At 36.7% G+C, this 27,480-nt stretch overlaps 1 protein-coding gene across 7 annotated transcripts in view; it reads left to right on the forward strand.

The window, feature by feature from the left end:
- Positions 1-961: 961 nt before the first annotated feature.
- The window catches only part of UFM1 (ubiquitin fold modifier 1), a 78,829-nt gene continuing 52,310 nt past the window's right edge, over positions 962-27,480 (forward strand). For 2 of the 7 annotated variants that reach the window (XR_013824781.1, XR_013824782.1), the window contains exons 1-6: positions 962-1,076; positions 1,152-1,208; positions 4,319-4,376; positions 7,716-7,755; positions 9,301-9,333; positions 10,702-10,892. Coding sequence is in view for 2 of the 7 variants with exons in the window: in XM_079902633.1 (XP_079758759.1) it covers positions 1,075-1,076; positions 1,152-1,208; positions 4,319-4,376; positions 7,716-7,755; positions 9,301-9,416 (273 nt within the window). In the remaining 5 variants the exon portion in view is untranslated. The other 5 variants (XR_013824783.1, XR_013824784.1, XR_013824785.1 and 2 more) reach the window with 5 other exon arrangements.

Consider the following 27,480-nt stretch of genomic DNA (forward strand, 5'->3'; position numbering starts at 1 on the left):
AGATATCTCTCCTTAAGAATCTAACATAATATACTAAATATTAACAATTTTTTTCTATTATATTAGTGCCTACGTGTTTCCCATTTTGTCTATTTATTGCAATGTTTCTTAAAGAGGGAATCACAGACATTGGAAGAGAATGTTTGTCTTCTAGACACAGATGCTTAGATTTGTAATAAAATTTAGAGGACGTACAGTCGTCTTCCCTCACTATATGAGAACCTGCGACTATTAGATCCTAGAGGGTTGGCACCTACCTACCTTACTCATCCCGGCATACCCATCGTTTAGCTTTAGTGCCTGACACAAAGAAAGGATTCAAATTTTTTATTAAGCTGAATAAATGTGACCGGTGATAGGCAACCTAGTTCCCTGGTTTAATCCCATTAGACCCACATAACAAACTATTGAAATCTATTCATGGATTAATCTTCTCAACTGGACTCCTCAAGTGCAGGGATCTTGTCTTTCTCTCACCAGCTTGATAAGTCCCTTAGCTGTTGAAATTTAAAATGTAAAAGAAAAAAATACGAGAAATCTACAAGATATAACATGATTAGGTTGCTGGACAGGCATAAAATACTAATATTTAAAGCCAGGTGAGGATTCCAACTTCTAGTGCACCAATCAAACTTCTCCGCGCTCAGGTTGCCTCGGCAACTTGGGAGAGCGCCCGCCTCCAGCCCCGCCCACCGCCCCGCTCTTCGCCCGCCTCCCGGGACCCTTACTTCCGACCCAACCGGCAAGCTGGGACCTGGAGTCCTGCTGTCTCTGTCTGTGCCTGTCTGAAAATACAGAAGAAAATAAATGCAATTAGAAGAATATTCATTCCAAACGATCCGCAATTTTGTTTCAGAGATATACATGAAAAAGCAGTAACTATCTGTAGCTTGTAGGCGCCGCCCAGCGTGAGCATCTGGGCTCGATTTTTCAGGCAGTGCCTTGGACACCAGCAACCTTGGAGGACCCCAGCTTGCCGCGGGAGACGTGGACCTGAGTAGGGCCAGACGCCGCAGAGGAAGTGAGGTTGGTGGACGGAGTTGGAGTGAGGCTCGTGTCCAGACCGGCAGCACCATGTAAGTGTTTGCTTTCCACCCGCCCCAGTCCCCCGTCCCGCTGCCCGACCTTAACTCTCCCGCTCTCTTCCACAGGTCGAAGGTTTCCTTTAAGATTACGCTGACGTCGGACCCGCGGCTTCCGTACAAAGTGTGAGTAGCTCGGTCGCGGGGGGGGGGGGGGTCGCTATGGGCTGGGCGATATGAGCCTTCCCCGCAGCTTCCACACCAGTGGTCCGCGTTCCTTTCCTCCCCTGAGCTTCCCACATCCCACTCGAACTGAGATATCCTGTAAGTGTCAGCTTGCCCAGGCGCGGGGCTGTGCGGATATGTGTGCTGGGAACGTTGCTGGTGATTTGCGAGCTCTCTTTGGGGGCTGACGGAGTGGGAGGACGTGTGGACGGGGCTCTGGTGATTTGCTGGCGTCCTTAAAACAGTCTCAATCTGCTCGTGATGAGAAAGGCCTTTCACCACTTTGACCAGCTGTTAGAGGAAGTAAGGGAAAGCATCCCAGTCCGGGTTCCGAAATTACTAGAACAGTCAGTCTCCTGATACTCGTTGAGTGTGACTCACTCGATAGTTGGGCTTCACAAAGTAGAGAGATTACTCCCTCTCTCATCTTTGATTTCGCCCTTTACATTGGATTGTTTTCATCAACGTGTAAGTTGGCTGTAGAAAAAAAGAATAAGAAGGCGGGAGGGAGAAAGATGAAGGAGAGAGCAGCATCGGTGTCTATAAGAGTGCCTGGAACGTGGTACCAGTTCGCTCAGTATGTGTTGACTGAATGAATTCAGCAGCACACTTCTAGTTCAGTGTGTGTATAGTTGTATGTATGTGTAATTTGCGTATGGGTATGTGTATATAAAATAGACACAACACATGTATGGGTGTGTCAGGGTCATTATGTTATGTTTCCTATTCAAAGTAATGGTATCTAGTATTTGAGTACTAGTAAAAGCAGCTCTGAGATATGTGGGAAAACATGCTTTAACTTTTTAAGGCCACTTTTCACTTGTCAGGCAGGTAAATACATACTTCGATAGAGAAATGTTCCTTGAGTTGCTAATAGTTGAATTCTAAGAAAGATGTTTCAGTCCTGGATTTATTCGGGGGAATGTCTGGGTTTTTATTGTTTGTTTTGTTTTTTTGTTTGTTGATAGATTCCCTGTTGGTATTGCTACTTGGTTATAGAAATGTTGAAATCAAACATTCTCTTTCATATACAGGATGCGTTAAAAAACACCTTTGGCTCTTTCAGTCTAATTCCAGTGTTTCCAGTCTTACTCCCCTCCTCTTCCTCCTCACCCCACCCCCGGCTACTTACCACCACCATCACTTAATCAAAGTTTCAGCCATCCTGTTCCCAAATTGACAAGCAAGTCTTTGGATCCTCCCTGTCTGGCACACGTTCTCCTGTGTGCTTCTAATGTAGTTTCGTGACTACCACTTCCTGACAGTATCCTTTAATGATCAAAATTTCACCTCTGAGACAATTTCTGTGATGATCTAGGGAGTTCATTTCACCCTTCCCTAGTGTCCTATAGAAACTTTGTTTTTATTCTTTATAATAACAGTTGTCAAGTTATGCCATGGTTCTGTTTATGTGAAATATTTATTAAAAAAACAAATTTTGCCAGTAATTTACTTTAAAAGTTCATTTTAATATGCAGGATAGTTCCTATTTTTTCAAAACACCAATGTAATGTAAGCGTAAGTTTTACAAAATGATGTGACTGGCAAACACAAGAGCTTCAAATCTAGGTAAGGTTTCTGGAGTTGCAGTAACTCCCAGTCCCTCTGCAATTTTCTGCTAATTAGAACATGCACTAAAATATGTTTTTATTTTCTGTATTATTGGATTTTATTTGGACAGTCTCACCAATTTAATATGCAGATAGAAACTTATGTTAATGAATATCAACATGACATTTTATTATATGATACAAGGACATTTTCAGTCTCTAGTCCAAAAGTGAATTGAAACCGCAAACTTTAAGAAGTTCTCCTCTAGAGTTTTAGGACAGTGAGTCTCAGGTTCTAAACTATAAATAAACTACAGAAATACTTGCAAAGTACTGTTTCCAGCTTTGTAAACTTTTACATTGCCAGTTTATTAGATATTTTTTAATCAAATGGCTATCCTTTAGAATTTTGTTTTTCTCTCTTTTTATTCCATATAAAAAAGGAAAGGGAAAAAAATGACATCTATTTTCACTCTTTAGCATTATTTGGGGGGAGTGGACTAGGGCAGCTGAGAAATCTATTAACACTTTCCTTACTGAAAGTCGCTGTAATGTGCTGTGTCAGATACAATGATTTTTATATTCAGCAGTAGATCTGTAGACTAAGTGAGGGGATGGTACATATACCTGAGGGTGTTATATAGTAGTAGTTGGTATTAAGTCGTTAGAGAACAATACAGTGGTGACAAATTGAGAAGTTTCAAAGAGAAATGTTAGCTTTCCCTACTTTGAAAGAGGATTTGATCTTTAATCATTGTAATTTATTTTACATTAGGGCTCTTATTAATCTTATTTAACTTATTTCTGTGTCTTTGAGTGCTTTCTTAAGGTATAATGTCAATTAATTTTTAGTGTTTAAGTTGGAAAATTGATGCGGATTGACTGTTTATTGGTGCTCTTTAATACACTTGCCACTGTACAGGTCAGTTAACAAAATCACACATCACTCTCTGAAATGTTTATATTGAGTGAGCCCATTTTCAAATGACATAAAGGTGGAAAATCACTGAACATCTCGCCATGGTAAACATACTCATTTTCATCAACTTGGACTACTATTTTAGACTTGATGATTGAAAGTTCACAGAAAGCTTCGTGAAAAGACTTATGATCTGATGATGCTTCCCAGGTAGCCTCTTCTTCTAATGAAAATGATCACATTCTTGCATGGGATGAACTGGAGGCGGCAAAGTGTACTGAAGACTGAGGAGAGATTCAACTTTTTGAAACCCATCTCTAGAAACAAGAAGCAACCTACACGCTAGACCTGTTTGTATCAAAGTATGAAGCATGTACAAATCCACACCTATGTAGGTTATTCATTTTCAAGCGGAGCCGAGGGCACCATCTCAGCAATAAGGCTAATAATTGCTTTCTTTCTTGGTAGAGTTAATGAACATAGTGTGCAATCATAATACGTCAACGTCAGACTCAAAAGACAGCTTTGTCAGTAGCCGAAATAAGTAACAGAGGACCTAAAAAAAACTCAGCCTTTTAAAAGATTCTTTTTAATTCTTGCAGACTCAGTGTTCCTGAAAGTACACCTTTTACAGCAGTCTTAAAGTTTGCAGCAGAAGAAGTAAGTACAGAAATTGGAACAACCTGTAGAGAGTGCAGTTTAGTGATGTGTCTCAAAAATCTGCATGCATCTTGACCCACCACTGCCACATGGGTTCATTACTAGGTTTACGCTGTCAAAAAGTTAAGCCTCACTTATAGATAAAAGTAGAGTGAAAGTTGAGACTCACCGATAAAAGAATGACTTAAATGGACACATCTATTTAATGTAATCATGGAAAATTGTAAGGAGAATTTTTATTGAAATTGAAAAGATAGTGATGATATGTCAATTTTTTAAAAAAAACATTATATCACTGTAATCTGTACGCCTGTGTTTTACTAGCTTTGATTCTAGAAGTACAATTTTATTATATATTTATCTTAGTTTTCAGATTTTCTCTATAAAGCATGTGGACTGTCAGTAAAATTTATTGTTTTTAAAAGTGTTTTTAAAGATATGTTTGGGTTTCTGTTTTTAAGAAATAAAATTTTTTCATCAGAATTTTTTATCAGAGGCATCTGTAAAGTAACTCGTTGGACTTAACAATTAGAAGAGAAACTTGGTCTGGTGGAAGTAACCTGAAAATGTGATTTAGGAGACTTAGCATTCCTCTTTTAACTGTGTCATTAATTATCTGTTTGACGTGGGGCCAGCCCACGAATTTCTTCCTTAAATTTCTTAATGTGTAAAATGGGAATAGTTAATGCCTACCGTTCCTACCTGATTAAGTGATTTTGTGTAAAAATATAATAGCAGTTACTAAAATCTTGTGGAGTTAAAGGTGCAGTGCAGGTACAGAGTAACCCAACTCAGAATATTTCGTTCGAAATCTTACAAGTTTACAGTCACAGAAAAAAATTCAGTAATTAAATAAATAAGAAACCGGCTTAATCCATAGTCCGGCCCTGTACTTAAGGAATTAATGGAAAATCAGCCAGCCCATTAGTGCTTCCGGCTCCTTATAAACTATTGTCAGGGACCACTGCCATCGTTCATCACTCATTTAGAGTTAAACTGAAAAGTGGTATTACTTGCTTTATTGTCAATTTTGATCTATCCTTCATGCAGAAAGAATAACTAAAAAGAGGTGGGGAACAAATCTGAACACAGCATCATTACTTTTTGCTACACAGATCACTTGGTTGAAATGCTCCTGGCTTGTGGCCTGGCAGGTTCCACAGATTCCAATTTGAGAAGTAGATCTCTTCAAGCTATAATTAATATTTATTATTAAATTTTGTACTTATTTTATAGTGTGTCCTTTTACAAGGCAAAGGCATTGTTGTGATCTGGGTCTTCTAGTAAAGCTTGTGAAAATCCTAACGTGTGCAGCAGAAAATGAACAAACTTCACGCAACCACATGTATTGATTAAGGTTTTAGTGTACCTTTTAATTATAATGAATCACGAGTGTTACACACTTAGAAAGGATATAGCTTTAAGGCAGCAGTGAGAAGGCCTTTCACAAGATGACATTGTAGACTCTTTCAGTAAGAACAAGATTTGACTTAAGAAACCAGAAGTCTGTGGATATAAATCCCTAGTAAAATTCTCTTAATAAAAAATAAAATAAAATCCCCCAGCATATGACTGGGAATTAATTTAAGGAATGAGTTGTCAAACCTGAAAGAGCCTCTTAACATCCTAAATTATAAGACATGTGGGATATGAGATAGGAATGAATGACAGCTGAGGAACATAAAGTGCACTTTGCATCTGCGAAAAACTTGTCAGTACTGTAGACAGAAGTGGTAGTTGCTGTATGTACATCACTGGTAATGCTTCCCCAGATGTCAGTTTAACCATTGTTGCTACGTGCTGGAAAAGGAAGAAATTATGTCTGCAGTTGCTTTTGATTTTTAATGTCACAAAATATGTTACCACTAAGAAAACGCATAGCTTATCTTAAAATGGACATAACTAAGAATAACAAATAGAAACTTTGTCATATTCAAGTTTTAGACATCTGAAATTGCCTATAATTAATTTAGGTGTTTGATAAAATTTTAATAAGTATTACAGCCTCTATAAAAACTTTTGAAGTATTTTTAAATTTATTAAAGTACATTTTGAAGTTACTTTAAATTAGGTTTATTTAAAATTTTTAAAACTTTAAGAGGACACTTACACTTAAGAATGTGCGATATGAACAGTAAAATTATTTGTTTTTTAGGTACATAAGCCCGTAACAAGTAATTGTTCTTATGCATAGTTAAGTTCTTATTTTAAAACTTGGTTGTTCAATTCATAAATTAAAATAAGCTTTTAGTTGTTTTTCTCAAATATGATACGTGACCACTATAAATACCAAGAGCAGCATTTCCCAGAGAGAGTGTTTTCCTCAGACCACCAGAACCACCAAAAAAAAAAATTAAAAACTGGGATCAGTGGCCCAAAAGTATGGGAAACACATTATTGACTATTTTTTTGCCTGGAGTTAAATAAACTATATTAGCCTCATATTAAAGGATTTTGAAAAGACTAGTAGTTTAACTTAATGTTTTCCAAACTTATTTAATTACAAAACTCAACTAATATTTATAAAGTTAGTCCATGACGTAGAAGTGCTTAATTAATATTTGTTGGAAGAATGAACTATGAGGACATGAACACACTTTGACAAATACTGGTCTCTGGAGCATTAAGAGGAGAATTTAGCTTTTAGCTACTGATAAGCTCCATACCACATTTCATTGATTCAGAAAGCTCTTCTTTTTACATCTCAGTGGAGTCTTCCTGTCATGCTTGGCCATGTGGCAGTCACATAATTGTCTAGCTGACATCACCTGCACCTACTTGTACTTAGAGGTATTTCCTGGTGGCATAATTGGACTGTTGCAATCCCATGAGGTTTAAGTCAGCAAATCATTTAAGGAGAACTTGAGGAAGGAATATGAGCCTTGGTTGGCCTCCCATTAAACACAAGAGAGCATTTGTTTGAACTTACTATTTCCACAAAGAAATTTGAGGAATATTCTAAGCAGTTGCTTTGCTTTTATTTTTGCTTATGCCTGAGCATTATATATGACAAAAGTAAATCATGTCTAAGTCTGAAAGAGTAAACATTGGGTCATAGATTCATTGACAGTGTTTTTCTTTTTTTGTAGTGCATAAGAAAGATGCATTTTACAATGTATGGTGTCCTAGATACAATGAAATGCAGTATTTAGAGAACAGTGTTGCCCTTTAAAGATAAAGCAAGTTATAGTATTCTTTGATGATGTTACTTATCCTAAAAGATAAACCACATTTTAGAATTATAGAGTTGATTATATGTACCCCATCCTTGCTAACCATCTTTCATAGTTAATATTATATATATATATATGTATTTTTTTATCTTTTACTCCCTTTTAGTTTAAAGTTCCTGCAGCAACAAGTGCAATTATTACCAATGGTAAGAATTCATTTTAAAACTATGTATTAACTTTGAGTTACAGAAATTGTTTAAAAGAAACCAAATTAGTTAAAATTGACTTAAATATAAAAGGCTAAAACTTATATCAAGATAAATGATATACTTGATTGTAAACACTAAGTCAAGGTTATTGTTCATAATTGTCTCTTTTCATTTTTTTGTACTTTTGTTATATAGTACAGCACTTGATAATATTTTGTGTCCTTATAACTTCATGACAAATTATTATTAAAAATAACTTGTCATTTTATTTAAAAAGGGGTTTTGGGGTTTTTTTTTTAATAAGTTATATTGGTAAATGCTTTTAGAATATAGGAAGCTAAGCAGGAATGTACCTTTGCTATACCTTGTTATTGCTTTCCTGATAGAAAACAATTTCTTATAGACTGCAATAATGAGGATTTTATCCAGTTAGATATATAAATTAAATTCTGAATGTCTTAGGATACTACTAATAATTAAGTTTAATGGAAATAGCCCTATGAGAAAATACTGAAACAAGATGAGGAATAAAGATTGCAGGGAATGCTTATTATCTTTCAAGAATACAAAGTAATATTCACAGGTACTGGTGAGTGGTTCGGGATTAGTTAAGATAGACTAAAAAAGAAGGTAGGTTTTTTTTTAATGTTTTATTTATTTTATTTATTTATTTTTGGCTGCGTTGGGTCTTCGCTGCTGCGCGCGGGCTTTCTCTAGTTGCAGTGAGCGGGGGCTGCTCTTCATTGTGGTGTGCAGGCTTCTCATTGTGGTGGCTTTTCTTGTTGCGGAGCACGGGCTCTAGGCGCATGGGCTTCAGCAGTTGTGGCTCGCAGGCTCAGTAGTTGTGTCGCATGGGCTTAGTTGCTCCAGGGATCTTCCTGGACCAGGGCTCGAACCTGTGTCCCCTGCATTGGCAGGCAGATTCTTAACCACTGCACCACCAGGGAAGCCCAAGAAGGTGGCTTTAATGTGCAATAATTAGTATGATTTAGTTTAGATATGACGGAATTTCTTATTCTGAAGCATTCTGCATGCTGTCACATTGAAATGTGTCTGTATTTAGATGAGAGCTATCTTACTTTTCTGGAAAGTTCTAAATTCACAGATGAGTAGCTATTGGGAAAGTGCTTTGTAAACTTTTATCAAGTGTCAGTGGAATTTACATCACTACGTGGGCTCTTCAGCCTTAGGATTTGATGCCTCAGAGCAATATTAAATGATTAATGACATACCTAAGGTGTTTTGGCTTTATTTTTCACTGGATGTGGCAAAATAGTATAAAAAACTATCTTCTTTGTAAAACTTACCAGGATCATTGTGTTGACAGATGTTCTTGTCTAATCCAGCAATATGTGTGAATACATAATAGTGAGAGATTTCAACAGATAACTCACCTGACAGATTGTCATTCGTGTTCTCAGTATAACTGTTTGGCTTATGCCTGTGTACACAGCAGCACTTTTTTGGCACAGTTCTTCTTGTTACTATTAAAGCCTTTTAGCTTTAGAAATAACTTAGATGATTTTACGACTTATTTTCTAGATGGAATAGGAATAAATCCTGCACAGACTGCTGGTGAGTATCTATCTGAAATCCATGGAGGTGTGGTGAGGCTATATTTATCAATTGATACTGAATATTTAATTCATTCTAATTAGACTTGATAGGATTTAACCAAGGTAATAGTTGATTTTTAGGGATTGTATAGCAGTCTTTACCTATGTGTGTAAGTACTTTGTTTCTTTCCATGTATCAGTTATGTATGCTTTTGGCTACAAGAAAGAGAAAACCTGACCAATAAGCTTTAAAGGTATTTAATACATGTAACAAAAAGTCTGAAGATTGTGCTCTTGTGGGAATAATGATTTTGAGCTACGTCATAAGGTAGTTGTGAGGTAGTACATGTAAAGTGCTTAAAAGTTTGCATTATTTATAGTAAGCATTCAATAAGTGCTGGCTATTATTATTTTAAAGAAGTACAGTCATTTAAATTTCATGGGGCCTAGTCTACACTCAGAGTTTCAAGCTGCTACCATTATACAGTGCTAAATATTGATGTCCTAACAAGCAGGAAGGGTAAAAGTAAACTTTTTAACAGTTGTATATTTGTGTTAGATGTACCTTCCTTAGCTTATAGTCTAATTATATTTTGAAATTAAGCATGATTTAATATAATATAACCTCAGTCTTGAGAAATAGTTATTTTTAAACTATTAATATTCTAAAGTACTTCTACAAAATTATATTGTCCTCCTAGGTCCTGGGCTTGAAATTTAGCCATACAGCAAATGAAGAGGAATTTTAAATAATTTCTTTTTACATAAATCAGTTGTTTTAAGTGTATAATTTTATTAAATTAAAAAGTCTGTTTTTTGAGAATCATGAGGCATTTTGTTGTATAGATGCCTTTAAACTTAGGTTTTAAGGTTTTGCTTTTCCTACTCTAGAAATGCTTGGTAGTTATATTAATTTGAATTATTGCTTACTCTGACATGTTGCCTGTTGGATTACCCTATAAAATTGAATTGTGGGCATCACGAGGTGTGAAGAAAATCTCAACAGGCAACGCAGACCCAAAGTAGGTCAGGGTTTCTAAACTTCTGTCGCTTGGGGTAGATTTAGATTTATTATTTTTCCTGCCCCTCAGTATTTTATTGTATATTAAAGTGAGTATTGATGGTTAAATTACCTTATGTTTTATTTGATGATTGGTTTTGGTAGTAGTTCTTTGGGTAGTGTTCTTATTTAAAATTTTCAAACATTAGTTGCGTTGTGAAGATGTGAGAGGGGTAGGCACAAGACTTAAGCCTGGATGCGGGTTCTAATGATCTTTGAGCTTTGTACCTACTTGACACTCCTTTGTTTCTTTTACATAATGTTGAAATGTTAAGATAGTGTGTCATTTTTTAAATACCTAACTTTTTGTTTTGTTTGTTTGTATAGGAAATGTTTTTCTAAAGCACGGTTCAGAACTGCGAATAATTCCTAGAGATCGTGTTGGAAGTTGTTAATATCTGCTGCTTGGAACATAAAATCCCCTTCCAGAATAAATATTGTTATTGTTATTGTTGTAAAATTGGAATCAGGCATTTGAAATCCTATGAAGACACCAATAGTTGATGAAGTAATGAAAGGTGACTGTCCCTTCTTGTTATTCACACTCTTCACGTGAAGAGGGGACACTTCTCTGTTGAGGGTGTCATCACCACAGAAGATCACGTTACTACCTCACAGCACACACAGGTAGTTCATTGGGGGTAAATGGATTATCCAACTGTGTCTTATAACTGGAGGATGCTTCTGATCATTCTTTCTGAGAACATTTGGAAAATTAATATTTACTGAATCTTCCTATTTGTCTTTGAGTTAATAATGTAAAAAGATTATCAGTCCATACGTGGCAATTTGCTTGATAGCATCTGACCTGGAGACACAAAAATAGTTGAATTCTTCATTAATATCGTTTATGATAAAGGATCACATCAGTGAATAACTATCTTTTTATCATTTAGCTTGCTTTGAAGTTTTCAGACTTCTTGAGTTCTTATAAACTTTAATTTAAAAATCAAAGAGCCAAAACTTGAATTTTCGATCTAGCCCCTTACGTGTGACATTGGTATCCCACGCCAAAGGGTTTAATTGAGACTGAAGTAGAAGCATCAGTTGCTGAATTATGCGTTCCTTTATTGATCTCTTTTTTAAAAAAACCTTCAAAACAGGAATCCTCAAGAAACCATCTTTTTGAGGATAATAAATCTAAATAGTGTTCAGGGAGAAAGCATTGTCGTAAACAGGATCTGACGTTCACAACAGAGCTCAAGGAAATGCTAATTGAAATGCTCACTAATTCTACTTACAGAAGACCCAACATTTAAGGAAGTGTTAAGCTTAGTTACTGGAGTGAATAAGAAGCTAGGAAAGGAAGATGGGGAAGCCCAGATGACCAGGCTTCTAGTCAGAAGGAAAGAAACAAAAATGAAGGGGAGCAGAAAGCTGTAACGAGTGTCACGGAAAAGGCCAAACTGCATGGACAAAACCGCAGAGGCTGTGTTGGGAAGAACTGAAAGGAAAATAAAATACTTGACATTGTTATAAGGAGCAGAAGGCAATCACAGAAAGCAAAGCATAGGCCTTGTCAACATACAGATTTCAAAATTCCCCATAGAGAATCTAAGGAATGATATGCATAAGGGAAGATTTAGTTTGCCTTTAGAGAGGACATCAATATCTATGCACATCTTGAAAGGTGAAATGAAGGCTCGTAGTGATTGAGAACCAGTGCTTGACTTGCTGTATTCTAGATGGTAAGCTCTGGAGGCAGGCCTGGTGTCTGTCTTGCTCTTTCTAGGCCTGGAAATGTAGGCCTTCAATGAATATGTGTAGAATTATTCATGAATAAAGTATTTCTAAGACCAATTTTTATCCAAGTATGCATAGGCTCTAGGTTCATTGGGAAAAAAACAATGCAACAGAATCAGTATCCAAAGAGTAATATTGGTTAAGTTTAAGGAAGTAACTAGATATTGTTCATATATTTGACAAATGAACAGCACGATTCTGAATTGTAAAGGGAAAAAAAATTGTGCTGAGGTAGTATGTTGCTAATGTTTGGGGAATTTTTTATAAACAAAGTCTGACGCTTAAAGACTCCTGGTCTTTAACAACATTAAGCCTCAGTTAACCAGAAATTTATGAATACCCAGTTTTCTGCATTTTTTGTTTTATTTAGATTTCCCCCATTCTGTTTCTAGCACAAAATTCTGCCTAATTTGTTACATTAATAAGTTTTATGATGTCTTCTACCATAATTTGTTTAATATTTTTGTTCTTTGGTTGGAAAATTGTATTGCAGTAAGGTCTTAAAAATATTTTCTTAAAGAACTAGGCGTTTTGTTATTAAATAAATGTGATCTGTAACTTCTTTGTGCAGAATGTTTTGAAGTGTTGTATTTAGTTTAAATGCTTTATTGGTACTCTTGTGAAAATACATTTTCTTATACCATAAACCATATTGTCTACTCTTATTATTAGTGTTTAATTAGCACACCTTTTGAGCCAGTATATAACAAATGTAGCCAAAAAAAAACAAAGGGCAAAAATGATTAATGGCTATAGGTCTTAGAAATGAATATATATTTCCAAATGCCAGTCCATTTGGAAAAAAATTCAAGTTACAGTGTCTATAGTAAGTGTGTAGGTTGGTGGGTCCTAAATAAACCTGGGGTGATTATCAGAATCACCTCGGAAATTATAAATACAGATTTCTGGAAGCCACCCCTAAAGTTCTTACTCATTAATCTGGAATGATGTATAAGAATTTCTGTTTATAAAAGCAGTCCTGATGATTTCTGTTTTGCAGCTCAGTTTGAGAATTAATGATAACTTTTCACTTTGTAGAGGAACAAAATGCAGTGTAAGGGGTCAGAGTAACTAGAATATGTTCTAGAATCTTGGGAAGTGTACATCCCACTGCTTGTTCCTCCAGTAGCTAAGTGCAGAGATGCTATAACAGTCTCTCTCACTCACCGGTAGTAAAGCCTCCTTTTAAAGTGTTCCACGTCCAATAGTTTTTTGGATATTTTATTTCTTAAGATTAGTTATTTGAAAGAAAAGCCAGTGGGAAGAAAACTCAGTCCAATTTAAGCTCCCCAGTCCCCAAATTAAGACATTAAAAATACCCACCATGTCTTTACCCAAAGACCTAGAAATATTTGTAACTGGAAAGCATTTATGTACTCTAATGGAGCACTTATAAATTAACTGACCAAATACTAGTGTTCCCAAGGCTATTTATAAACTGCGTATTACATATGTAAGTCATATATATGTGTATGTATACATATATCTATTTTATGTATTTACCTATGGAATTAGTATATATATATATACACATATAATTTACATATGTAACTCATCTAAAAGAAATGTATTGCACAAATATGTATTGAATATGAATACACAGTTTCAATATGTATTGAACATCAAATATTTTGATATTTACTTTCACGTCTCATTCTTCACAACAATGCCAAATTATTCCCATTTTACTGAAGAAGAAAGAGGCTTAAAGAGGTTGAGATTTAAAATTTGACTCCTTGTTTGACTTTGGAACTCTCCATACCATACTGGGAGAATTTTTCAGTATCTTTTTCACAATATACTAGATCTATATTGAATTATAAATGTAAAAATATAAGACAAACGCGTCAGGCCTAAATTCTCATTTCAGAGTACCAAGTATGTGTGTAATCATGAATGGCATTACTTACTAATGGTGTAAATATGGTATGATTGTAGGACATTAAGTAAAAACCAATCAAATAAAGGTGATTATGAGTCTGATGTGACTCCACAGGGTGGCTTGGTGGGAGTGGGACTATGGCTCCGCGTTCATCAGACAGTTTATGTTTTTGAACCTTGTGTGTCTTGCAGACGCAGCTACAAGATTAGCTCCCCAGTAACCTGCTCTTCCCACCAGACTCGCCTATAAGCGCCTCCAATACAGAAATTCTGGAAGTACCCTCTCATAGTGCCGGGGATGGGTAAATCACTATTTAAACCAGGCTGTTTAATTAAACCATTAATTGAAATAAACATTCTCAAAGAGCTCAATCTGTCCAAACTATTAGCCACATCTAACTACCTAAGCCAGGCATTTGAAACTCATTAGATTCTCGCCTTTATCTTGCCTTAGCAAACCAATCATAAAATTCGATTGATTCTGTTTACAGAATATAATCTCATAGCCATCTCCATGATCTAAAGCCCTCAGTTTCTTGTATATGCTATTATAAAAACCTCTAGTCTCCATTTCCTTTTCCACACTTTCGTTGTAATGAGCTTTGTGACATGGAAATATGATCATGTAGTTCCACTAATCAAAATCCCACTGAACAAAAATACTTCTCATGACATCTGTGGCCCTTGAACTGGTCTTTGAACTGTTCAGAGTCATCTGTTATTGCTACTCTCTTTCGTACAGTTTCCTTCTCCAATTCACACTGCAGCTACACTGAACTACAAATAATATTCAGTATCTGATGTACCATATTATGCCTCCATGCCTTTGCTTTCTCCATTTGCCTGCAAAGCCTCAGACTCATTCTTCAAGTTTAGAAGCCATGGAGCCTTTGCTCACTCCTCCCAAGTAGAGTTAGGTGTTTAGCTCTCTAAGCACCCATTGCATTTTGTACATTCCTCCATTACAACAATTATTAAATACAGAATTATATTTGTCTCTGATTTAAACTATAAATTTTATAAAAGTATAAGGTCATGACTGAAACTGGATTTCCAAAATTGCCTTGCACATAGCAGGTACCCAGTAAGGACTTTATAATCAAAAGACTATTTAGGGCTTCCCTGGTGGCACAGTGGTTGGAAGACCGCCTGCCGATGCGGGGGACACAGGTTCGTGCCCCGGTCCGGGAAGATCCCACATGCCGCAGAGCGGCTGGGCCCGTGAGCCATGGCCACTGAGCCTGTGCGTCCGGAGCCTGTGCTCCGCAACGGGAGAGGCCACAACAGTGAGAGGCCTGTGTACCGCCAAAAAAAAAGACTATGTAAAAGAATGAAAACTTTGAAAATTTCAACAGTGTCTCCTACCTGATAACTTCTTTAGTCAGAATATTTAATTAACCAATATACCCATATTTCCTCACCACTTCTTGTAGCAGGGATTTCCCCTGTCTCAGAAACGAATTAATCATTCTTTTAAAAGTGTGAAGCATCCTCCCACTTTTTAACAAATATATATTAATCATCAGCTGTATTACGGATATTGGTAAATACTGGAGATGTAATGTGATTAAGATTCATTCCTTTTTCTTGGGCTCTCAAAAATTTATACATTTCAAAACCAGCAAAATCTGCCGAGTGAAGTAATTATATGGAAGGGTATATACTTCAAACCCTTTTTTAATGGGCAGAGCACAGCTAGGAAATTGACATTATCTCATTTAAGCCTTAATCTCTTCACAAACTGCCGTGTTCATTTCTTTACTGTTAAGGGAGCCAAGGTTTAAGTTATTGTGTTCAAAGTTACAACAATGAGGTTGGCGCCTAGGTCTGTGGGTTATAAAATCCACACCGTGTGTTGTGGTTTGTTGGCCATGATTTTTGCTAGAATTATATTGCAGTATTTTCGAAAAAGGAAAAGGATACATCTGGGGAGGGCCTCATAGCTTGCTACTGACCATTTCTGTGATCTCACTTTGCTTGAAAAATTGAACACTCAATAATCTACACAGTTAAGACTCTTTTAGTAAATATATATACATTTATAACTACAAAGAGAATTGTGAACATTGGAAAAGTAGGTTTATGGCCCTGTTACCTGCTTTGCTATATAGGGGGTGTTGTGGAAATTCTGTCTGGATGTAAAACACTGGCCAAGGTTGGCAGACAAGTGCTGAGAGCCAGATTTTTGGCATAAATCTGTGATTTTCTGGCAAAACTCATTAGCAATGTAAAAGCTGTTATTGAGAGCATATTGTGATGATACATCATGTCAATATTTGTTTGGCTGAGTAACACTGTGGATTTAATAATTCTTAAATGCACAATTTACAACTGCTGAGCTGTTTAAGAAAAAAAATTTCTATGTGATGTTTATCGTCAGTGCCACAAACATTTTGACGTTTTAAGTGGAGATGCTAGCTTCTGTGACTTTTTAAATAAGTGTGTTGGACAGATTAGGGATTTTAAAATTATCCTTAGGTATGCACATTATGTAGCAATAACACATAAGAGACAATGACTGAATAAATGAGTGAGTCATAGAGGTCTTCATCCTTTATAACCTCTGCCATAAATCCATATTACCTGGTAGACCTTTTGTTTTAATTTAATTTAATTTATTTTATTTTTTTAAATATATTTTTTTAATTTTTTATTTTTTTTATTATTTTATTTAAAAAAATTTATTTATTTTTAATTTTTTTATACAGCAGGTTCTTATTATCTATTTTATACATACTAGTGTATATATGTCGATCCCAATCTCCCAATTCATCCCACCACCACCACCCCACACACCCCCCACCCCCACTTTCTCCCCTTGGTGCCAGTACGTTTGTTCTCTACATCTGTGTCTCTATTTCTGCCTTGCAGGTGGTTCATCTGTACCGTTTTTCTAGATTCCACATATATGCATTAATATACGATATTTGTTTTTCTCTTTCTGACTTACTTCACTCTGTATGACAGTCTCTAGGTCCATCCACATCTCTACAAATGACCCCATTTCATTCCTTTTTATGGCTGCCTAATATTCCATTGTATATATGTACCACATCTTCTTTACTTGCTAGACTGTTTTACTCAACATTTTCAGTTTTTGCATAGTGTTAGAAGATGCTGAAAAATATTTGTTGAATAAGTAAATTACTATTTTTGGTATGTGGGAGGGATACACCTTGCACTTAGAGCCTTAAACCTAGTCTTAGAAAGGAATAATCTCTATTAACTTCTTTCTTCCTGAAAAAGATAGCACACATGGACAACTGATATTTATTGAGCTTTTGCTTTGTATCAGGCACTGTGTTTTATGTTTTACATTCTTTTTTATATATATATAAATTTATTTATTTATTTTTGGCTGCGTTCGGACTTCATTGCTGTGCGTGGGCTTTCTCTAGTTGCAGTGAACAGGGGCTACTCTTTGTTGCGGTGCACAGGCTTCTCATTGCAGTGGCTTCTCATTGTGGAGCACGGGCTCTAGGCACGCAGGCTTCAGAAGTTGTGGTGCACGGGCTCGGTAGTTGTGGCACATAGGCTTAGTTGCTCCGTGGCATGTGAGATCTTCCTGGACCAGGGCTGGAACCCATGTCCCCTGCATTGGCAAGTGGATTCCTTTTTTACATCTTTATTGGAGTATAATTGCTTTACAATGGTGTGTTAGTTTCTGCTTTATAACAAAGTGAATCAGTTATACATATGTTCCCATATCTCTTCCCTCTTGCGTCTCCCTCCCTCCCACCCTCCCTATCCCACCCCTGTAGGTGGTCACAAAGCACCGAGCTGATCTCCCTGTGCTATGCAGCTGCTTCCCACTGGCTATCTATTTTACGTTTGGTAGTGTGTATATGTCCATGACACTCTCTCGCTTTGTCACAGCTTACCCTTCCCCCTCCCCATATCCTCAAGTCCATTCTCTAGTAGGTCTGTGTCTTTATTCCTGTCTTATGGCAGGTGGATTCTTAACTGCTGCACCACCAGGGAAGTCCTTACATTCTTATTTAACCCTCATTATAGTCTATGAGATCAAGACTATTTTTTCACAAACTTTAGATTAAGAAGCTGGAATGTTCAAAGAGATTTCGTGATTTTTCTGAGGTTACACAACTAATTGGAAGCAATGGTATATGTAACTCAGTTCCTTCCTAGGACGCCCCAGGAAGCACTCCACAGCTGATTGGGGCCTGGGAAGTTAGTCTAGTTCAAAGCCCAGAAAGCTGGTACCTCCCACTGTGCTGCCTTCTTTGGCCTCTTTCTCCACTTTCTTCTTCATTATTCATCCTGACCTCTCTCTAACCCTCCTGTATATCTTAAAACCAGTAAGAAAGGATGGTGATATGAATAGAAGACTCTACAGTTGCATCCATACTTCTTCATGCTGCTTCATGTCTATCTCTATGTAATTCTTTCATTCCTTTATTCGGGCATTTATTTACCAAGCATACATAAAAAAGCAGGTACTACTCACTGCTTTTCAGAGTTAAGGTCCCTGCACCGAGGCTTGGAGAGCAGGGTGTGTTGGCCACGGTTTCCAAGTATTCCCACAATCATCCAGTAGGTCTCACTGGATGTTCTCATTCCTTGTTTAAGGCCTGACAAACTCTATCACTTCTTCCTACTCACAATTAGTCAAGGTATGTTGGGTATTCTGGGGTATGATTTGTCAAGAGAGACATGGGTAAATTGATGTAGGTGTGTCTCAGGGTATGTTCAGAAATCTGAAATTTAATTTGACACAACTGCTGTCCCAGCCAAGAAGCAGGAGGAAATCTGAAGTCCAGAACCCATTTGTTCAATGCTTCCTGGTGGGAACTAAAAAACCACATCAGGAAGATGCTTAAATAGGTTGAATATAGTACAGGGTGGTATCAGTAAGGACAGATACAGGTGTTGGCATAATTTTGCTTTTTAGAAACTTCACTGAAAATAAACTATAAGTATAATAAGTGTCTTCTTTCTGATCTTTCAACTGAAATTGTTCTTATAATATCTAGAGTAACACAGTTAATGTTAATGAAACAATATGATGTCTAAAGAAAGAAATAGCAATTTTAAAGTGTAAACCTGCCGATTTTTGGATTGGGTTTTTTTTTTTTTTGAACTGCTTGTAAATTTTGGAGATTAATCCTCTGTCAGTTGCTTCATTTGCAAATATTACAATAAATGCTGGAGAGGGTATGGAGAAAAGGGAATCCTTCTTGCACTGTTGTGGGAATGTAAATTGATAACAGCCACTATGGAGAACAGTATGGAGGTTCCTTAAAAAACTAAAAATAGAACTACCATATGACCCAGCAATCCCACTACTGGGCATATACCCTGAGAAAACCATAATTCAAAAAGACACATGCACCCCAATGTTCATTGCAGCTCTATTTACAATAGCCAGGACATGGAAGCAACCTAAGTGTCCATTAACAGATGAATGGATAAAGAAGATGTGGTACATATATACAATGGAATATTACTCAGCCATAAAAAGAAATGAAATTGAGTTATTTGTAGTGAGGTGGATGGACCTAGACCCTGTCATACAGAGTGAAGGAAGTGAGAAAGAGAAAAACAAATACCGTATGCTAACACATATATATGAAATCTAAAAAAAAAAAAAAAAAAGTCACGAAGAACCTAGGGGCAAACGGGAATTAAAATGCAGACCTACTAGAGAATGGACTTGAGGACACGGGGAGGCGAAAGGGTAAGCTGGGACAAAGAGAGAGTGGCATGGACATATATACACTACCAAATGTAAAATAGCTAGTGGGAAGCAGCTGCATAGCACAGGGAGATCAGCTCCATGCTCTGTGACCACCTAGAGGGGTGGGATAGGGAGGGTGGGAGGGAGGGAGACGCAAGAGGGAGGAGATGTGGGGATATATGTGTATGTATAGCTTATTCACTTTGTTATAAAGCAGAAACTAACACACTATTGTAAAGCAATTATACTCCAATAAAGATGTTAAAAAATAAAGTGTAAACCTATGTATTAGTTTCCTAAGGCTGCTGCTAACGAAGTACCAGAAACTGAGTGGCTTATACAATAAAAAGTTATCATCTCACGATTCTGGAGCCTGAAAATCAAGGTGTCAGCAGGGTTGGTTCCTTGTGATGACTGTGAAGGAAAGATCTGCTCTGGGCCTCTTTCCTCGGCTTTCCTCTTCACAATTTCTATTCTGTATGTATATCTGTCCCTTAGATTAGATTTTTCCTTTTTATATCAGTCATAATGGATTAAGACCCACTCTAATGATTTCATCTTAACTCATTACATCTACAGTGACCCAATTTCTTTCTTTTTAACTGATTTTTAGTGGAGTAGAGTTGCTTTACAATGTTGTGTTAGTTTCTGCTGTACAGCAAAGTGAATCAGCTATACGTATACATATATCCACTCTTTTTTGGATTTCCTTCCCATTTAGGTCACCACAAAGCACTGAGTAGAGTTCCCTGAGCTATATAGTAGGTTCTCATTAGTTATCTATTTTATACATAGTATCAATGGTATATATATGTCAATCCCAATCTCCCAATTCATCCCACCACCTCCCTTTCCCCTCTTGGTGTCCATACAATTGTTCTCTATGTCTGTGTCTCTATTTCTGTTTTGCAAATACAATTACACCATTTTTCTAGATTCCACATATATGCGTTAATATACGATATTTGTTTTTCTCTTTCTGACTTATTTCGCTCTGTATGACAGTCTCAATTTCTGAATAAGATCACCTTCTGAAGTACTAGAGGTTAGGATTCTGACATATCTTTGTTTTTGCAGGGAGACACAATTCAACTTGTAACAGCCTATCTCATTCTTCCTAGATAAGGTTATAGATGAAGTACATGAATAACAAAAAAATGTGTCCTAAAAATAACCTTTGCATTTGTGAATACAATTCACAAATCCAATCAGAAATTTACGAACAAAGCTCCATAATTTTAAACAACTCAATTGAATGAATTGGATTAAATAGAAGGGAAAATTAAAGGCCTTATTAATTCCCAAATTTCACTTTAACCTCTCCCAACAATCTGTTGCCCAGTCCCTAGTTTCTCTTTTCTTTATGTCCTCCCCTGGAAACACAAAGAGCAGAGCAAAATCCTAAAGGTAGGCAGCTGAAAGGCATGGAATTTCCAGCCAGTAATTCAGACACCTTAGTCTCTAAACAGTCAAAAGCTTGAGTTTCTGACAGTGGCTGGAAAGTTATGTTTCTGAGACTTCTTACCTTGGACGTTTTACTGGATACAATCGTATCATTCAAACAAATGAAGAGTTGTTTTTTGTTTTTCTTTTCAGTAGCCAGATTGCTTTCCATCGTCTACACTGCTTACAAAGATGCAAAAAGCTGTACCCATCATTCAACTACCCATTTGATACAAAACAGTGTGGGCACCCAAAGCATCCCCTAAAAGAACAAACAATAAGCAGGGAGATGCAGTTAAGGTAGAGGCTTCATATTAAATAGGAAATGGAAGCTGCAGAGCCAATTATAGGTACATTTCTGCTTGTTGAAGAGACCTCAAAATAGGTTTTAAAAATCTGCCTCTGAAGGTTTTCTTTTCAGTGAAATTGAGAAGAAATATATGATAGGCCATATATAAAAAAGAGCATTCATTCTGCCTGCCAAAGTAATCGTCTTCTCCCTCTTACCAGATTCAAGGTGCAGGATAATTGCCTCTCTGTGGTGCTTTGTTATGAGAGTTCTAAATAAACCACTCTCAAGTGGCCCCCCTTAAGTGCAGCACCCCCTAGGAATGTACCGTTGAGCCTTGAAACTATAATTTGTTGCAGACACTCTGAGCAGAATACATCCTTTCCCAATCTCTAACCTTGATAACTGGGTGTGTTTAAAGTTAAAAATAAAATGAAGTGGAAAGTTATCCAGGTGCAAGTTATTAACCTGAAATGGTGGCAGACAGAGGAACTTCAAAAAGCGAACTCACATTTTTGGTACACGTCATAAGTTCCAGACACTTTGCTAAGAGCTTTAACTAATGTACCTCTTAATTCTTCACATTGACCCATTCATATATTTCTTTTATGGATGATGAGAGAGATGAAATGACTTATACACCAAGTAAATGGTAGAAGTAGAATGCAAACCTATGGTTCTTTGATTCTAAAGCTTATATTCCTTCCACTCAGTTCCAGCAACTGAGACATAAGAAGAGAGCGTGAGAAATCTCACTTTTCAATCAAGCATCGTTTCTTCACATTCTGGTCCCTGGTGTCTTTATCAGAATTATATCTCTGCTACACCTCGCCCTACACCCTGCCCCGTAACCCTTTTTGAGCATTCTTATAGTCATTCTTTTGATCACGCTATTCTTGCCTGGAATGTCCATGTTTACTCTTCTCCACCTGCAAGGTTTTTAACCAGGTACAGTACCACTCTCCTAGGAGGTGTTTGGAAATGTGTACAGCATTTATGGTTGTCACAATGGGGGTGCTACTGGCAATAAGCGCCCGGAGCTGGGGTTGTTAGCAGTCTGCAGTGCCATGATGTATGGATGGCTGCACGCAACAGAAGACAGAGAACTGCTCTGTGCCATATGCCCATCAAGCCCGACTGAGAGCACAGACCCTGAATCTTGCTCATCCCTCCAGCCCTATTACCCCCAAGAATTTTTTGATGTCCAACTGCCTTGGACCTGAAATGGTTTACCCCTGAAATGCAGAAAGATTTCTTATCTACTAGTCTGTATGTTTAATGCTAATGTAGTTTGAATACAATTATTAGTTCTCCTTTTTTGTTACATATATTCTTTGTCTTTCTGGTAGTTCTTTTAATGCTCCTTGAGGTCAGGTACGTGTTATATGTGCCTTTAATCGCAATCATGACAGCAAATACTTCTATAGCTTATATGGCATGGATTTGCCAGCGACTCTTTTAAGTGCTTTATATATATATAAACTCATTTAAGCCTCCCCCAAACACTATAGACTTTTATTAGTCCCATTTTATAGACAGAAAAACTGAGGAACGGAGAGGTTAAGTAACTTGTACAAAGTCATACAATTACCAAGTGTCAGGACTGTGTTTCAAACCCAGAGATGTGGTCTCAGAGTCTGATGCTCTTAACTACCAAATTCAGTGGATTTTCCTAACATGTCCCAGCACCTATTATAGTCAAACACAAAAACAAGACTTTGATTTTTAGAAAATATTAATAAAATTTAAGTATAGTATGGGAGTAATATATAGGAGCTCCAAAGATGGGCACTTAACCCAGCTAAAGGGGATAGAGGAGGCCTCCTAAAAGGATGAACTAAACCTAGAGCAACAAGTTCAAACCAGGGGCAATGGAAAGGGGGGCTGGAGAGTAGGCAGAGACAGACCACAGAGGAGCCATGTTAGTTAGCTTAAACTTAATCATATAGGTAGTAGGTTTTAATTAAGGGGTGAGCCAGTCAGGTAAGAGTTTTACAGATGTCACCTTGGCATCTGTGTGAGGATGATCTGAAGAGAATGAGTTCACAACAGTAAGTTGTAGGGAGGCTGTGGCAGTGTGTCGGTGATGATGATATAGTGATGATGCTGACGGTGGTGATGATGATGACAAAGGCCTGCCTGAACTAGGACATCGCTATCTGTGCCAAGGCCTGCTGTGGACTGTCCCCTCCAGGCCACACTGAATCCCCTGCCTTTCACTCGCCTTCTTCCTGCATCTACCTAATATACCCCCATATGGCCCATATACCTTTTCTTGGATGAGTGGATTTTCTTGGGCAAATCAAGCCTATATTTCATATACTTAAATGGGAAGGCAACATTGTGCATGAGATGAGCAGTAGGCCAAGAGTCCTAATACCTGGATTCAGTTCCAGTATTGCTTTTGATTACCTGTGTCACTTATGAAAGTCACTTTATGAATATATTCTATTTCCTGTGTAAATTAGGGTACCTTTGAAAAGGCCAGAAAATGTCAGAAGAGAAGGTGTCTATCCCTTTTCCAGGGACAAATGTTGCTTATGTTCGGAACACAATGGTTATTTTTTTATAATCCTAGAAAGTATTTTAAGTGTCTCTTATTTTGACAGAGACAGCTCCATTTTATCATTTTATGTGAAACAAGTTTCATTGTTATTTTTTAATCTGCCAACTAGCCGAGCTGTGCCCTTGGTTCACTTCTTTGGAAATTCCAAGGAAGTCAGTGGGACGTGGAATGATTATCTCACAGCTGAGCCTGGCCTGTGTTCCTCTGTAATTAGCATGGCGGGGGGCCAGAGAGAGCTTGGGAAGCAAAGAGCTTTATTTGCGTGAACAGTGTCTCCGGAACACGAATTCCAGAGGGGCTGCTTGCGGGAAGTAATGACTCTAACAGACCTGCTTTGTCCTCTGTTTCCATCTTCACCTACCACGCTGCCTTTTCTGCAAACATCTGTAAAAAGACTATATGAAGGGAGGGTGTGTGTGTGTGTGTGTGTGTGTGTGTGTGTGTGTGTGTGTTATGTCTATCTGTGTGATATCTGTGTAGTGTGTATGTGAGCCTTTCTTCAGAGCAAAATAAGGTTTGGAAGGGAATTCAGTAACAATACCGGTTGCTCTCACTTCCCCAGGGAAGCCACACAGCATGTAAATGTCTCAAGCCTCAGCACCATTTCTTAATTAGTTGTTTATGTACCTGCATCCCCCTGTGTCCTGAGTGTGACTGGAGCACAGGGTCTATGTGTTCTCACTCTGTACTCAGTGTGACACTTGGCACATAGAAAGAGATCAAAATTTGTTCAACTTCTTGTGATCAAATCAACCCAAATTTTGGTAATTAATTTGGAGCAGTTGCTTCTCATCTTAGTATGAGCTCCAGGAATTTCTGTCAAGCAGGGAAAAAAAGTTGTCGTTAGTAGGTACAGCAGGTATAGTGTCAATATTAATAGGTAAGGGCCTTTGCAATTCAATGAGAAAAGAAGTACTCACTGAGGAATAAAATTTAAATGGCTTACGTGTTTTAAAACATTTTCGAACTCCCTAGAAATCAGAGATGCAAAATAATATAAGTGTACAATGTATGTGTGAAATATAGTATAAGATGCTATTTCATCCATCAAAATGCCAAAGATTAAAATTAACAGATGATACCCAGAATTGTCATGGAGTTTTAGTTTGTTGTATCATGAGTTATGGACTTTCTTTACATCTTGGAGTTACAGAATTTTGCTATGTATTGGAATTGTAGAAGTTTGTTGTATCATGGAGTTACAGAAATACGTAGTGTCATGGAGTTAGAGAATTTTTCTGGTGGAGAAATCATCAGTAATCATTTAGTCCAAACCCTTCATTTTGGAGCTGGGGAACTGAGACCCCCAATAGAATAGCTGGCAAAACCAGGGTCAAACAATTAGTTGAAAAATATGTCAGAATTTGTCAGTTCCTTTTTTCTCCTCCTACATAAGAATCTTATATTTTATTTAAATTTTTATTTTTTTTAAACCAAAACAATCCTATGTGTTTCTATATTAGGAACTTAATTATGTTGTTTTAAGATTTATATTCCTTTCAGTTTCAGACAAAACTAAATCCCAATGACCTCTGCCTTTTTCTTATTAATGTTTTTTCAATAATCAGCAAATGACATCTTTATCCAATGTACTTCAGTCACTTGAATAATGTTTAATCAACATTCTGTCTATAGAAGGCATTTAAATGTACATAAAATTAATTAAGGTATAAAACAATACCATAATGATAAAAGACAGTCAATTTAATTTGAAGGAAGAACAAATTAGATATTATTTGAAACCTGAAATGTGTTGTCAGTCTAGTATTAAATCTAAATTTTGAGTTTCCTGGTATCTAAGAATAAAGAAAAAGTATTGAATAACTGAATTCCCTTTTTCTAATTAAAATATATATTCAATCAATGTTTAATATAAAATTGGTCCATACATATATCCTTATGTTGAGAAAAAAACTTTTGTAGCAGTTAATTTAATGAGAAATTTCTCTTATGAATCCTTGAAAAAATAAGCAATATCTTTTAAAATAGTGTAACCAATACACAACACAAATATCAAATAAGAGTTTCCCCTCATAAAAAAGAGACTGTAATCCTGGATCATAACTCAATGAAATTCTTCCTCCTCTTCCTACGTGGTCTCATGATTTCACTGAATGTAGCAATGCAAATCACAGGATGTCCCGGAGAATTGTTTAGATATAATCTTTGAAGAAACACTAACAACAGTTCTGCTAATGTAAAAGACTAGTCAGTTCAAAGGGTCTGCCTGTAGAGTTAAAATCCGAAGTTATTTTTCTGAGTGCTATGAAAAGTCTTACAGTGTTTTCTTGTTAATAAAGAACTGAGTACATCATTAATCAGTTGTAAAATGCATGTACTGTCAATCCCATGCAAGATTTTAGATCAAGATTCACTTACTTTCAATAACTGAATAAATACCATTTGGAGGGTCTATCAAGGATGAATAGGTCTACAATTCTAGAGTGTTAGAAGAATTTACATCTTGTAGTTAGAATTGCCATCCTTTGAGACCAACCATAGAAATTATGAATAATTTAGCCAAGATTGGGGCTCAAAATTCAGCATTAGAACTCTCAGCTTCTCTGAAGGAGACATGATTTCTTGAGCATCCCCAATGTTCTTCTGTGTCTTTGAGGCTGGTCATTTACTAGCTATTAGTTCACTTGTCATCTCACTATGCTTTAGTTATTTAAATTTTCACAGCAAGAAATTCATGAAGCCACTTAATAAGAAGTTTTACCTTTAATGATTCTATCATGGTTCCAATGCTTTAAAAGAAGGGACCTCATGAATATGTACAATACTAGGTGACCACACTTTCTTTGGATAAAACCGCAGAATATCCAATATATCTAATTTACTAATTGATCCAAACAGTCACATTTGAGACAGCACTTTCACTACTCAAACTGTATGAAGAAAGCTTAATAAAAATAAGATAGGAGAAATGTTTTAAGTATATGTGTATACATAGATTAATTAATATAAAGTTAATATAACACATTTATACAGTCATATTAATTTTATATGCCTTTATCTAGTCTCTACCTAGTCTCTTACCTGAAAGAAAATACAAAAATTCGAGTTTGGGTGAATGGTACATATTTTTCAGTGGCATTAGAAACAGCAGAATTTGAGAAGAAATGGATTCGTTCAGTCCACTGTGATTTGTTTGAGATTTGAGAGGTGACTTATTTAAAGTCAAAATCAAATGAAATGTGCACACACCATACACACACAAACACGCACACTCATGCACACACGCACGAAGAGGGTATCCACATTTAATTAATTTTCATATTGATATGCAACAACTTTTTTTGCACTAAACTTTTGGAATTAAATAATTTAATTTTAAAGCCTCTAATTTCTCATTTAGACGGCTGTGGTGCTTCAAAGAAAGTTTCCAGCACACAGAATCTCCCTAAAGAGAGGCCCCCTCCTTTACCAGGACAATACATTCAAGCGCCCACTCTGCTTTTCTGTGGAATAACGCAGTCCATATAT

The sequence above is a fragment of the Stenella coeruleoalba genome (genome assembly GCF_951394435.1).
Source record: "Stenella coeruleoalba genome assembly, chromosome: 18".
Classification (NCBI taxonomy): domain Eukaryota; kingdom Metazoa; phylum Chordata; class Mammalia; order Artiodactyla; family Delphinidae; genus Stenella; species Stenella coeruleoalba.